The following is a 13671-nucleotide window of genomic DNA, read 5'->3' as shown; positions in this document are numbered from 1 at the left end:
GACAAGACTAAATTACTACTTAATTTTGTAGTACCGTGTTGCAATAAACATAATGTCAGTCAATTCTTATAAACTTAACTTTTTTTTTTTTTTTATGAAAATCAGGCATCTGATGATTGATAATTCAGCCTAAGCTGACAAAAGTGATTAGCCAGGCACCAATACTGCAAACCTACAATGAGTATTAATAAACTCCAGAGGCATCCTTCATCACTCTCCTGACAAAATTGTTTTCATCTTTAGTGTCTGGAATCATGTCTTTCTTAAGACAGTCCCATACATGCATAATATGACTGAAGTCTGTTTAGTGCACATTTCAATTAATTTAACCTCTCCATCATTCTTCAAATAATGCATCAACTAGTTTACAATGGTGAGGGCAAGCAATATCATTCATGCTATGAAGATCAAGTGTACTGTCATATGGTACCACAAAGGGTCTTAAAATGTCATCCCTATAATGTTTGCTGTCAGTGGTACAATTCCATAGGATGTATGGGTCAACACATCCTCTAATGCTCAGCCCTACCAACACCATACATCCATTACTGCCATATGCAACATTTTTCTGCATGAAAACAGTGTTGGATTTGGTTCCAGGTTTACTTCTAATAAGTGTACATCATTTAACTGATGTAAGGTGAATTTAGTGGATTATGAAAATAATATTGCCACACAAATTATTGGTCCATTGGACACACTCTTGGCCCACAGATGAACTGTATTGTCCTTTGTTGTGATGGGAAATTGAGCTTATTGGGCATCTGACATAAAGGACAGCATTGTGAAGCCTATTTCTAAGCACCTGTGTACTGACACGACATCCAGTTCTAAATGTGAGCATCTGATCCAGTCTCACAGTAGGTGCCCTTTTAACTGTAATTTGTATTGAAGATTTTTAGCAACTCCTCTGGTAGAGGTTAATACATAATTGTGATACACTTATTTGGAAATGTTAGACATTCTGAAACACTGGTGGCCAACTGACAACAGCATGCTATGATTGGCTGGCTTTCATTCCTTTAATGGCTCTCCACATTAATGAAATTTCTAAACATTTTGAAGGTCTAGCCATGGTAAATGAACAAGATGGATCACTTTAAACTCTGTGCTTCACTTTAAAGTGATAAATTACACAAGAAACCCTTACCTGTAGAATATACAAACCACCAACAATTTGCATTACAGATCACATGGCTAATCATTCTATGTTTAATATATATAACAATGAACTAAGGAAGATGACTGGCATTAGTTCATAACAGTGGTTTTTCATAGTCATAGCCAGAATATTACAAATTTTGGTTATCCTTTAATTGATAAGGGATGTGTATCTTTCTTAACTATGTGAACATATTCTCAGACAGTGATTTGAAAATGCTTTACTGACAAACAGTATTTTGACTTTTCTGCTGCAGCTGTTACCTGTGTATAGCTAACAATAATAATCTAATGACAACTCTCAGTCAACCAAACTAAGAGGTTAGTACACACAGATGAATTCATTGTTAAAGCAAAGTTAGAAAAACATCAACAATTGAATTAATAATTTCCTTGCCAATGCAAGGTTTAATAGGCCAACTACAGCAGTCATGCAACAAAGAATTATTTAATGTTTTTATTAACAATTAGAAAAATGTAAGAGAAATTCACATATAAAAACATTGCTATTATAATGCACAATAAATAAATGTGTGTGTGTGTAGTCTTAAAATTTAATATCCTTGCAAAATATTAATAAGTCTCAATTTCTTACTCCCTTATGTTTCTACTCTGTAAATTACATATGCTTACATCCAAATGGTTCAGAAAAATCGTAAATTAACCCACTTTTGCACAATAAATTTCTAAAATCATTCTTCTAAAAATAATATTCTGCTAGTTGGACTTCTGTAGATTTTTAGTTTAAATGTTTACACATTTCTGCTTTTTGTTTGATTTGTACTTATTTATCTAGGCTAACGTTTAGAAGCAATGATGAGGCTTATTATTTTTTAATCTACTTCTTGGTTGTTCCAGTAGTTGCTATAGCCAACTATAAAAAAACAAAAATGGATAAGTACTTTGCAAGTTTCTTTCATTGAAATACTTGTTTGAAAATTAAGAGCTACACAACTATAATTATTACTATTAATTTAGTACTGCCTTTCCTAGTAGTTTATTTAGTCTTATATTCATTAAGCATTTGTTTTCTACCCACAATAGTGGTAGATTCACCATGTTTTATGTTTATTCCAATGTTCACAAAAATTTCTCATACCAGCAATTGTCCAACAACCAATTTCAAAATTTGAATTTCGATAGTCGTCATTATGGTAAAAGCACATCTTTAGTTCTCTACTTTCTATGTCTAAACACATTTCAACGATCGTAAAAAGTACTGTAATTTTAACAATCACATTGTACCAAAAAAATTTTGTCTTTCTAGGAAGAAATTAACCTTTTCTGAAATTGAAAATGTATTTCAGATGGTACTTACCTTCTTTCACACAAAGCTATCTTGATCTTCTTTCTGCCCCCAAAGCATTGCTAAAAAAAATGTTAATACTCTGTGCACCAGTCTATACACCCCACAAATTTCATGCCACTTATGAACATGTATATAGCATGTGACCACCTTCTACCAATAGTATTGTGCCACCTATATTGGCACAGCTAGCTCCTTCTGATTTTCTCTCTCAATCCTCACTTTTGAGATGGGCAGGATCTAATATGAAGAACACCAGCAGTGCAGAGGAAGGGTACAGGTATTGCCCTATTCTTATGGTTGAGTTGAGGCAATAACACGATCCCACAATGTAGAGTTCAGTTTGTTGTACTTCTTGCTCCTACGGTGGATTTGGGAGTTTATTCGGATTTGGCCAAATGATACTTACTTACTTTTAATAATTCTAACTGTATGATGTATGACCCTGTTTACTTACAGTTGGGGTTGGTATGTGTGTGTGTGTGTGTGTTATATATATATCACACAATCCACATACCCTACCTACAATGTTCATGTTACTCTAATTTCATCTTTATCCAGGAGATCCTCAACCTTCTAATGCCGAGAATGGGTTGTGGAACCTCGTCTGTCCAGCTGAAGTTGGGTAAATACCTAGCCATGACTAGATGTTTTTATCCATTGTTATATTTTAGCAAACTGTTCCTTGACTTGCCATTTCTCCTTATGTGAGTATCGAATTTGCTTCAAGCTTTCATTTCGTAGAGCAAGCTCTTCAACTACAGGAATCTGCTGTTTCCTGGTGTGGTTTGCGATGGTGGAGGATGATTCAAACTCGTGCCTTTTTTTTAGCTACAGTTTGCACCTCCCAGAACGAATTAAGCTTTATTTTTTTCCACCCATATCAAGTTCATTTCGTTTTTATTGGGCAACGAGTATATCTGTTCCAAAAATAGTGCAGTGTCCCACATGTGTGCTTCGGTTTTGTCTCCGAGCACACCAGTTATTTCTAGGTGGTCACTTTCCACTTAGATTCACTGCTAGATGCCTACAACAGCCCCTTCACCTTCTCACACATTTTCTCCCCAGTGTTCTTCATATTAGATCCTGCCAGTTGAGAAAGTGAGGATTGAGCAGAAAAATCAGAGGGAGCTATGTGCACCAATAATAGGTAGTGCAGTACTATTGGTGGAAGGTAGTCACATGCTATATACACATTCATAAGTGATGCAACATTTGTGGGGTATATAGACTGGTTTGCTGAACATTTTTTAGCAATGCTTAGGGGGCAGAAAGAAGACTGAGGTAGCTTTGTGTGAGAAGAGGTATGACCATACCAGAAAAACTTGTGTATTTGGTATTGAATCCAGTTTTAAAATTTATTGGGGTTGATATATGTATTTTATCCAAGCAAAACATTATCTGATTCCACTTACAGCTAACAATCTCCATGTTATTGGTCTCACTGCAGGTGGAATTCCAGCCCAACTTAGTTCTTTAAGTTCCTCTACATCAAGAAGAAAAAAATTACAAAACTTTAGTTAATTAAACATAAAAAAACAAATCATTATTACTAAGACCCCAATATCCAAGGTCTTTCATCAAGTCAAGTTAAAAGGTATAAGAAGTAGGCTTCAAGTCTTAAAAAGTTGCAATGACTTTTGAATATGATACACAAAAAATTGTAATAAATATTGTAAGTTTAATCTTTGGTGATGAATTTAAACTATTCGTGAAAGTATTAGATAAAACCACATATAGAAAACAAAGGCATATTGACAAGTACCTACAATGCATTATCAAAATATATTTATGTACAGAAATGACAAACATTTGTTTTATGGTAAATTTTAACATTTTATATAAAATTACAATATAACAATTGTATCCACTGGAGAAACATAAATGTCATCTTAAAGTATTTTTAGTGATGGGGCATTTGCTGAATAGATACAATTTCCAAATAGCCAATGAAACTAAAACAACCATAAACAGGATTTGTATTGTTAAAATAAATAGTAGAGATTGATCTATATTTCTATACAGAGGAAAACAATTATGACTTTTCTAAGTAAACACTTACTATATGTGTAATCTACTTCTTAAGATAATAAAGAGTAAACTTCCAAAGTGTAAAATCAAACATACTAGCATTAAGTTATGTACACACTAAAACAGGAGTAGCCAACCTTTTTTATGCTATGGGCCAGATTTTGATTACCGGAGTCGACCCGGGCCGCATTCAACTTTAAAATATAGTGTTGGTAAAAAAAAGTGGCCACCCTGAGCTTAGTATTTTTCAATGCTCTGATACAGCTCTCATTTGGCTGTGGTCACAAAGAATCTTATATCAATAGATAGAAAACTTTCTTGGCTTTTATATGATGTACTTTACTTTTGATATTGCGCCATTAGGTGTTCTCTAGAGACCAAAAATAAAAATTTCATCATTTTTTGTCAATCGAGTTATCTCTGGTGGAAAAGATGTTTGGATAATAATTTTACATCAGTGAATAGAGAATGAATGGACCTTCATTTGACACTTCGATCAGCAAAATCAGTCCACATTCGGTCAAGGATTCTTATGTTCACCCAATTCTGTCAGATTATTGAGATAGACTCATTTACGGTGAGCTTGTTGCTCTCAGTTTGAATTTTAATCGTTCCTCCAGTCAGACCTCTGTCGCTAAGGTCGCCGAGACGACAATGAAAGAATGGCTCAAATTGCCTCAGCCGAAACCTGATGGAATGAAAGAGTGAGTTATCGCCTCCTCGCTACTCGCGAGAACACAACGGTGACGTCAAGTGAAATTATCAAATGATGACGCACAAATCCCTCATGCAAATTAAGGATAATAAAAAGGCCGCAGGGGCTGTCTAAGTATCATGCGTGGGCTGTAATACAGTGAATTTTATAAATGTTAGGCGGGCCGCATGCGGCCCGGAGTTTGGCCACCCCTGCACTAAAACATTAAATTACTAATAAATGCCTAACTCCACAGAAATTTGTCAGTATATTCAGCAGTTTTTAACCAACCCTAATAGGGGTATTTTTTAATTTTTACTTTCCACATTTAAATTTTCAAAGCTGTCATTATGGTGAAAGAAAATGTTTACTTTTTCTATTCTTTACCTTTAAACTTGTCAATTGGTATTTGATAATTTGACATCCACAGAGTGCATGTTTGAGTGTTTGTGATTACTTTTAAATATGCATAATATTAATTTTTTTGGTGATTGTAATAAAACCTAATATAAAAGCTACCAGGCTTCATTCATTCTTGCACTGGACATTTAAAATATTACAAATATAAAAAAGGTATTCAATCATAATACAAACTTTCCAACAAGTACATATTTGTCTTCAATTTTTCCATTGGTTTCTTATAAAATCCTAAAGTAGATCATCTTATAAGTTTTATAGTTTGTTTGTTTTTCACAGTTTTGAAATGTATTTAATTATACAACAATGCTAAAAATATATACAATGATTGCATCTTTTTATCTTGCTACCCCAAGATAACAGTTTTGAAATATATTTTCAATATTTACTCTAAACTTATGACTGAAAAAAATAAATGTAGCGATAAATTGAAATCAATACAAAATTCAAGTCATTACAAACCTAAATCAGTGTTAGGTCCATTTAACAGAGATTTGAACTTCTTTAATCTTACTACTTCCCGCTGTGAATTTCTAGACTGTAGATACTTAAGATGGACCATATGGTGTGAGATTGGGGGCACTGTAGATTGTCGAACACCTCGTCCTGGTCCCTGGGGGGGATGTGAGGGCACATTGTTAGATACTGGATGATGACTGTGACAGGATGGGTCTGAAAAATAAATAGATGAAATACATTTGTGCAAAGATGCAAATAAGTAAATACACAATACTCTGTAAAATAATTTACATTAAAGTTTAAATCCACACTAACAAAACAATGCCAAATTTAAATACAAAGGTTATCAAACTTCAACAAATCTCAAGGTCACTTTATATTGGACCCCATTCTGATGGAACTTCCATTATAAAATAAGTAGTGTACGTGTTTCTCCCACAAACAAACATCTCCATTAAAATTTGGTATTGTTCCATTAGCGTGAATTTAAACTTGACTGTAAAAGACACAAGTGTTTACAAAATCAGAAACATTAGTTTTTTAAAGATTCACACAACCAGATATTTTCATATTTCTTTTTATTTTCTAACACTTTAGAGTTTATAGCCATCAATAAATGTTTCATTAGATCTATTTTCACAACTACAAGCATACTTAGCTTCATAGATAAAATGGAATTGTTCACAACTTTAGTCTTCAGATGTAAATAACAAGGCTGTAAATTTTCTAAAGAATTGAATACCAAGAGCAGACAGGCTTCGAATGTGAATTTCTACTTGCATGATAGGTGCTTTAAATTAACTAAACTATTGAGCCTAATTGAAAACTGCAAGCCTCATTCTAACTTTATTAGTTGATTAGAAATAGGAAGGACTCAGTTATGGCACTTAGTTTTTGAAGTTCATAATCAAGAGATTGCTAGGTGAGACATACTTGGATTAACTTCTCAACTATTTGGAACTATTAGCAAAGACAGACTTAACTGTTCTAAACAGTTGTAACTATTTTGGTGAAGTGAACTAGATTGCAAATTGAATTACCTTTAAAGTAAGTATGAATGAATTATTAATGTACATATATTAGAAGTATTTTAATGGATTTTTTTCAAACCCAGTAGGACTGAAATATCCTTAAATAAACACAAGTAATTTAAACAGGTGAGACAAATACTGCTTGACACAAGACTGGAAATAAGACTTAAAAAATTAAGTTCAATTCTTATTAACTTATTATTCTTATTAAAGCAATACATAGCTCATAACTAAAAATTAAACCACTAATTACTATAACTAATTTAACATATTGATCTATTCATGAGTATGCAATGGTATAAAAAAAAATTTGGTAATGATCAGAATTCATTGGTTCATTATATGAATTATGTGAAAAACCTTTTAAAAATACCATGAAAGCTTCTCAAAAATGTGGGTTCATGTTTAAATGTTTATTTGACATGAAACTCACTATCAAAATGAATATGAGTTTTTTCCCCTATTGCTCCTGATATATCATAAATTAATAGTATCCATGTCTTAAAAACAAAGCATTTAATTTGCCAAATTGCTAAACTTTACTTTAATGGCTAAGTTAGAGTGCATATACTTAACTTTTTTGTTCTTAAATGTACCAAATTTTTTAAACCCGTGACAGCTACTGTGTATGATAATGTAAATATTTTTATGTAGGTAAAATGACAAAGGTGACAATAACCTTTTTACCCATGTAAAAATGTGGATCCTCCATTTGTACACAGACAACTAATTAGTTTTTGTATTACCAAGAAAAATGAGAATGCTCCCATGTACTGAGGTATCACTATCACTCTACTAGAATCTGCACAGTATATCATCATGACTGTAACAGCCTGACTAAATACCAAATGGTAATGCTTAAAAGTTAAAAGAAATATACATTATCATTATACCACTTTGGACAGCCAGTCTTTGTATAGCAGTGGTTCGAACCTCGGACAAGTGTGGACCACCGGTTTTCCTGGTTATACCTGCTTCACCAGCAGAAGCTGACCGAGTATGTCCAGTTGTTATAGCTCTGCTTCGTCCACTGTGGTTACTTATCACAGTCAAGGCTGTTGATTGGGCAACCTTGGGATGAATGACATCTGTAAAGGTATTTTATAGATATCTACATAAAGATATGGGTAGCATACAAGCCTCCATAATTACATTTATTAACTTTCCTCCCACTAAGTTTATTTTTGGAAATAAAGTGTTTCTACAAATACCTTCTAACCAAGCTACTACTTACACAGATCAGAGCTAAAAATTAACCCAGTAAATAATATAACTAATTTACCATACCAGACTACCAGAAATATGCAAAATCATAAAATAAAATCCTGTAATGAATAGAATGCACTGATTATGGAAAAAAAAAACATAGCAAGATTGTGGTCAACTCTTTTTTGCCCTATAAAGAAAAACAACAACTATTATTTAATTTAAAAAAAAAAGATAAATACAGCCATGCATGCTGTTATCATTATTAAAGAAACATATTATTTAATCAGATTATTCTATAAGTGTTTGTATAGTTGTTCAATAAGAGAATTTTTAAATAATGCTTTTAATAGGTAAGGATTCTTCATCAGCAAAGTCATACAGATTAGCACCCAGCCAATAAAGAGTTGAAGAAACTTTCCAAGATCTCTATATACACTATTAAATTATAAAAACATTAGTATTTTTTCTATACTTGGATGTTTATTCATTCATTATTTATAGTTTAATCTCAAAACAATAACACTACCACATGAAACAAACAAATTTCTCCTTACTTGAAACAACACAAAAATCATCATCTCCTACGTCCCAAGCATCATCTGTGCTTTCTTGGAAATCTTGGAATGAACTGGAAGATGAATTTCTCTTGTGATGTGTCCTTGATGAATCTCTTTTTGGGGTGGAAGGCCTGTAACAGATTATATAAAAGAAGTTCATCTTAAAAAAGTGAGATATTGTATAAGAAATATATCTTACAAAAAAGTAAAGACAGAGAATATAAGAAATATATTTTACAAAAGAAAAAACAGTATATTAGAAATACATCTTCCAAAAGTAAAGACAACACATAAGACATAAGTACAAAAATACACACAAAATAAGTCTTCCAAAAGTAAAGACAACACATAAGTAGAAAAATACACACAAAATAAGTCTTCCAAAAGTAAAGATAAGACATAAGTAGAAAAATACACACAAAATAAATCTTCCAAAAGTATAGAGAATGTATAATAAGAAATACAGCTTACAAAAGTAAATGTATTTACATCTCACTATAAGTGTATAAAAATGAAAAAAAATATCTTAAAAAAGCACAGACATTAATATAAGAAGTACATCTAAAAAGTTATGTATAACAAACTATAAGTTATAAAGCACACATAAGCTTTTCTTGTGAATAATTCATGTCAGATAATTGGATATGTACAATAAAGCTTTAAAAGTGCACATACTGCTTATAAAACTACAACATTAAATCTAAAGTGTTTATTTCCGAAATCTTGATCAAGGGTATGAATCGTTCTATAAGTTCCTATGATATAATGGCGGAGTTAAATAAGCAAGGGTTTGAAACCAATAAACCTGAAGGAATCCTCGGTAGAAAAAAAAATGAATTTACTACTTCTGTAAAAAGGTTTTTTACTAAATGAAGATGATTGTAAAAAATTAGTTAAAAATGGACATAAAATATGGGCATATGGCTGAAACATACACAAATTTAATTAAATGTGTAAGATGTGCAGGAGAACATGAGGTTAAGAATTGCATGGTGGTACGTGAACAAACTAAATGTGCAAATTGTGAAGGTGATCATCATGCTAGTTCTAAGCTTTGTGAAATATATAAGGATGAAGAAATAAAAGCATATAACATTCCCAGAAAGAAAAATGTATGTTAAAGTTTTAAAAGTTACAAGTTCTACATTATCTAAATCAGATATTTCATACAGTTGCTATGATTATGGTTGAAACTTTGATAAAATTAAAAGATTCTAAAACTAGTAGCAATGATATAGTTAAATATGTATGTGAAGTGTCAAATAGTTATATTGATTTAAAGTTGGACCAAAAAGTGATATCGTTAAATATAAGTCAAGATATTTTACCTAGAGATGATGGGTAAAATTTTTAAAAAGCAGAATGAATTGTTTTATTACATATATTGTAATAATATTCATATAATGGGTATATGTGAAACCATATTAACCAACAATAAAAACTTTTGTTCTAAAGGATATAATATTTATAGGAAGGGCAGAGATATCAATAAACATTCATTAGGGTTAATAGTTTTAGTCAGACTGTATAAGATCAGAGGCTGAGCAAGTGACATCTATGGATTCCAGTGTTAATGAAGTCTTAGTTATTGATGTATGGATTTCAAATATTAAAATTATAATTGCTACTAATTATAATTCACCCAAAAATCATCCTGATCAAAATGTTTTTACATAATTAATAAGCTATAATGATAATTTACTAATTATGGATGATTTGAATAGTAAACACAATGCTTTTAGCTGTGAACAAACTAATGTAAATGGAGAATATATGTTTAATATTGTAACTTCATTTAATTTAATTATCCTTGATGATGAACAGTATACCCATATAAATAATACTACTGGTAAAACAGATATTCTAGATCTTATTTTGACAACTGCTAAGTTATACCCTCATATTTATATTGGAAAAATAAGTAATAAAAGAAATAATCCAAGAATTGTGGAAAAATTTTATTTTAGAAAAGCTAATTGGTCAAAATTCAATGAATATCCTTTGTGAAAACCTAAAATAATATGAATTTGAAACTGTGAATAATGAAGAATAAATTAGAAGAATTTACTGAAATTATTTGTAATGGTTTTATAAATGAGGCTAATCTAAGTATACCTAAATATTGGTTAAAATAATAATTCAAAATTAACAATTAGATTTAATTGATTTAGAGCTTTGGTGTAAATTATGGAGGGTGTATTTCAACCCAGATAAAACTAAATTGATAATTTTCTATAGGAAAAAATAATATATCTAAACAAAATTCACAATACACAAATTGGATTAGTTGAATATAAAAGGAAATTAAATTGGAAATATCATGTTAATAGTTTAATTTTAAAAAGTTGGTTTAGATTTAACATGTTAAAAAAAATAATTACAAAACAGGGAAGATGTAACAGTAAAACTATAAGATTTAGAAAGTATATATACGATCAGTTCTTAAATACACAGCTAGTGCATGGTTCAGCATTGATTTGTTTAACTAAAAAATATTACAAACTTTACAAAATACTGTACTATGACTAGCTATGAATTCACCCTTTAATACATCCATAAAATATTTGCACCAGCAGTTTTTCTTTGCCAACTTTAAATCAAAGATTAAGATATCTTACTCAAAGTTATTAAAAAAATAATAACTCAAATTTACTAAAGGAGATAAAGGATAATACAATATTTAGGACATATAAAAAAATATAATACTCCATTTAGTTTGTATTGTTATAGTTATAGGAGTTCAATACATTCTTAGAATTTTAATTTATACATTTAAATTTAATAAATTTTAGTTTTATACAATTTATTTATATTAATAAATAAATGAATGAATAAATAAATAAATAAATATATATATATATATATATTTCATTTTATTTATTATATAATACAATTTTAGAATTTATTGTAATTAAGAAGTTTTAAAATATAATATTAATTTTTATATTTTAATATGATTTTATTTTCCTTTATATTAAATGTATATATAGAATTAATGTTATTTAACTCCATCATTAAATTTATAAATATGCTCTGTTTGTGAAGGAGGTTCATTAGAACTTGAAACACTAATCCTCAAGCTTTCAAATATGCATTTTAGTACACAGAAATATATTAAACATTAGAATAAAATGTCCCAATGCTACTACAGTTTATCTGGCTTTCTAATTAACTTCTAAATAGGTTAAAAAACACCATTACTGCTCAGAGTAATGTCTTTAGTCTAAACACATTTTTAAAAGCCAAAAGATATTGAAGGGGCATATCAATATGGATTAAAAAACATAGGGATATCTCAGTAAAGCAATAAGTTGAAATTTTATATTGTAGCTTGTCAATATCTATAGCATGTGTTTATGATTGGTTGAGTAGACTGAAAATCTTATATGGGAAGATAAAATATCTATACACAAAAAGTCAGAATGCCACCATTTCATGTGACTCAGAGGTGCAAAACTTATTTAAATATTTCCATTTGAAGTTAAGAAATTAAAACTTAGACAATATAAAAATTTGAATTAAAAATATGTTTTGATGCCAAGTTTATTAAATACACTGTTAATAAATTAGTTTAATTAAATTTTAAAATGTAAATCTGTGAAAAGATCATGACAAATGCACTTGAAAGATTGAGATTTTGGGAATAATGGTCATTTCCTTCTAATTTTATTACCAAAATCACTATACTTAGTTTTTACTTTATTTACAATCAAGCCTAAGATATAAAAATTATGGCAATAGGTTTTGAAAATAAGTGTGGATAGCTTAATGAAAATAACTGATATTTTATTTACAATAAATATTTCTTATAAATTATAGTCCCATATATCTAATACAATGTTGTAAAAGTAATGTATAAAATTTTGTAAAAAAATGCATACTATAAAAATGTCATCTACTTCCCAAAACATTCATTTTTTATCTACAATATTCTACTGGGTGAATTGTTGATGTATATCTTGTGTTGATTATCCATGAATTATCTCATTATTCCTTAATAGTAACTAAAAAACTAGAACAAGCCAATAATCTATAAAAACTGCATATCACTACAGTTGTCATCAAAATAAAATAAACTAGAGAACCTAATTTTATTTCACTTATCTTAATTCAGGTTTCAGGAAATGTCAATATTAACCATGTTATAACTACATAAAATAATAAAAGTCATCTTTACAAATGTATATGTAAATTTCTAGAAATAAAAAATGAATATATTCACAAACACAATTTTGAAAAAAAAGCCAGAAGAATCAACTAGATAATAATTACCAAAATCTGACAAAAGTTAAGTATTGAGAACTTCTAAGACTGAGGATAATAAATATACATCAAACAAAATATCTTTATATAGTACCACAAAGCATTAGAGTTTTCCAGTGACTTTTCTGACCAGAATAAATGCAAGCTGTATATTTTGTAATTCACTGCTTGTAGTTGTTGTTGTTTGTTCTGAAGCAAAAAAAAAAGCTCTGCCCACCACAGATATCGAAACTTGGTTTCTAGAAATATAAATCTGCAGAAATACTGTTGTGTCACTGTGGGGCACTTATAGTCAATAATTCACCATTAGCTGTTTTTGACATATACAGTGGTGGCTAAAGAAGGCAAGAAAAGGGTTTCATAAGAAGAAACAGTAGGAACATTCAACAATCTAGAAGTGAGATTCTATCTTATATTAATGGTGCTATATGGCTACAGTAATAACTTTCAGTTGTGCACAAATGTGGTTACCAGCAATTCATCATGTTATACAGGTACCAGCTATACTGTATGTTTCACATTAATAAAAAATGTAACTTCCAT

The 13671-nt window shown here is 30.1% G+C and overlaps 1 protein-coding gene across 3 annotated transcripts in view; it reads right to left on the bottom strand.

Annotated features, from left to right (window-relative positions):
• LOC106460546 (TBC1 domain family member 22B-like) overlaps positions 1-13671 on the bottom strand; it is a 40441-nt gene that overhangs the window by 21295 nt on the left and 5475 nt on the right. For 2 of the 3 annotated variants that reach the window (XM_022387287.1, XM_022387288.1), the window contains exons 4-7: positions 8863-8996; positions 7993-8187; positions 6072-6281; positions 3883-3953 (exon numbers count right to left, since the gene is read on the bottom strand). In XM_022387287.1, the coding sequence (XP_022242995.1) occupies positions 3883-3953; positions 6072-6281; positions 7993-8187; positions 8863-8996 (610 nt within the window). The remainder of the gene's footprint in view (positions 1-3882; positions 3954-6071; positions 6282-7992; positions 8188-8862; positions 8997-13671) is intronic. The other variant, XM_022387289.1, reaches the window with a different exon arrangement.

Source organism: Limulus polyphemus, unplaced genomic scaffold (genome assembly GCF_000517525.1).
Source record: "Limulus polyphemus unplaced genomic scaffold, Limulus_polyphemus-2.1.2 Scaffold792, whole genome shotgun sequence".
Classification (NCBI taxonomy): Eukaryota; Metazoa; Arthropoda; class Merostomata; order Xiphosura; family Limulidae; genus Limulus; species Limulus polyphemus.
Note: the sequence above shows the minus strand (reverse complement) of the source record. Positions and strands in the feature narration are given on the sequence as shown.